Below are 1328 nucleotides of genomic sequence, written 5' to 3'. Positions count from 1 at the left end.
ATGGACGGCAAAGGTGTTAGTGGTGGTGGAGGTGCCAAAGGAGGAGGAAGTGATGGGGGCAAAGTTGGTGGTGTTGGTGTCCAAAGTGGTGGTGATAACTCTTCAAAGGGCATGGCAGCAATGCTGGAAAGATGATTGCTCCTGGGACTGGTGGAGCGTCACAAATTTCAAGGGACTCCTTTGAAAGTAACCCCAAGGGATATTTCTCAGCCCTTCATGCTAATGAAAAAGCTAATGAGAAGGGAAATAAATAGATGCTACCATTTCATGTTTCAATGTCTCTCAGTGTGTATTGAGAATGACTAGCTTGTTGCTTTATGGGTTATTATGTGATGGAATAAATTAAATAATTAATCTATTTGCTTTTGTGTCCTATATGTTATACAGTCTCACTTCTATCATGATAATTGCTCTTCCTTTTTCTTTAATCAAATAGTAAATATCATAGTCAAATGGTTTAATTATACTGAAAATATAATGGTATTGTACCCTTTTATATCATGTAGCATGGCACTAAAAGAGAGAGTGAACAAATGGACTAGATCAATGTTTTGTAATCGAAAATTTCAATTAGTACTTTACAGATCATAAACACCATGGTTATTTCTATAGCCTTTGTGGTAGTTATATGAGGGAAACCATTTGAGGATATTGTCATGCGCTTCACATATACATGGCATGTTAAGTTTTAAAAATGTAAATTTCCAAGTATTGTTGTGTTTGTTTATGCTAGTAGAGAGACAAAATGACTATCCACTACCCTGCAATGGTACATCATATTTTGCAGTGGCACCCATTTAGTAAGTGTTTGGATAGTGCGTTTGCACGTCTACGTTTCCCTCTTTCTGCGTTTTCCTCTTTCTTTCTTTTTTTTTTCTTTTTTTTTTTTTTTCAGCTGTAGTTGTTGACCAAGTCTTCTGTGAATAGTGCATTTATGTACTGTTCACAGATCCACAAACTTCACTTTTCAGCTACTTTTTCATTAAAAATGGGTCCCACGATACTATTTACACATTTAAAAATTATTTTGCTATAGTATTTTCAGTTTTCAGTTTTAGCGAAATAAGTTCTATCCAAACAGACCTTTAATGCTCACGTCAATGAACTATGAGATAAAAAAGACAGATTCCAAGAGAATCGGAATCCCACTAAGAAAACCAAGCCCAGTGATTAAATTTAGCTCAAGTGCACCGGTGACTAAATCCACAAGAAATTGCACCCAAAGCTTCTACAATCTTGAATTTAAGCCCCTTGAATTTGAAAATCTAAAAGCACAAAGGTTTATTTCGATTAGACCAATATATTATGACTTTATTAATTATTATATA

The 1328-nt window shown here is 34.9% G+C and overlaps 1 protein-coding gene across 1 annotated transcript; it reads left to right on the top strand.

Moving 5' to 3' along the window:
* Positions 1 to 254, top strand: LOC112022672 (uncharacterized). Its single transcript, XM_065762636.1, has 2 exons — positions 1 to 67; positions 109 to 254. Exons 1-2 carry the CDS (start codon positions 1 to 3, stop codon positions 252 to 254), a joined length of 213 nt encoding a protein of 70 aa, XP_065618708.1.
* Positions 255 to 1328: the final 1074 nt, after the last annotated feature.

The sequence above is a fragment of the Quercus suber genome, unplaced genomic scaffold, assembly GCF_002906115.3.
Source record: "Quercus suber isolate HL8 unplaced genomic scaffold, Cork oak 2.0 scaffold_467, whole genome shotgun sequence".
NCBI lineage: Eukaryota > Viridiplantae > Streptophyta > Magnoliopsida > Fagales > Fagaceae > Quercus > Quercus suber.
The sequence above is the reverse complement of the archived record's forward strand: the minus strand, read 5'-3'. Positions and strand labels throughout refer to the sequence as shown.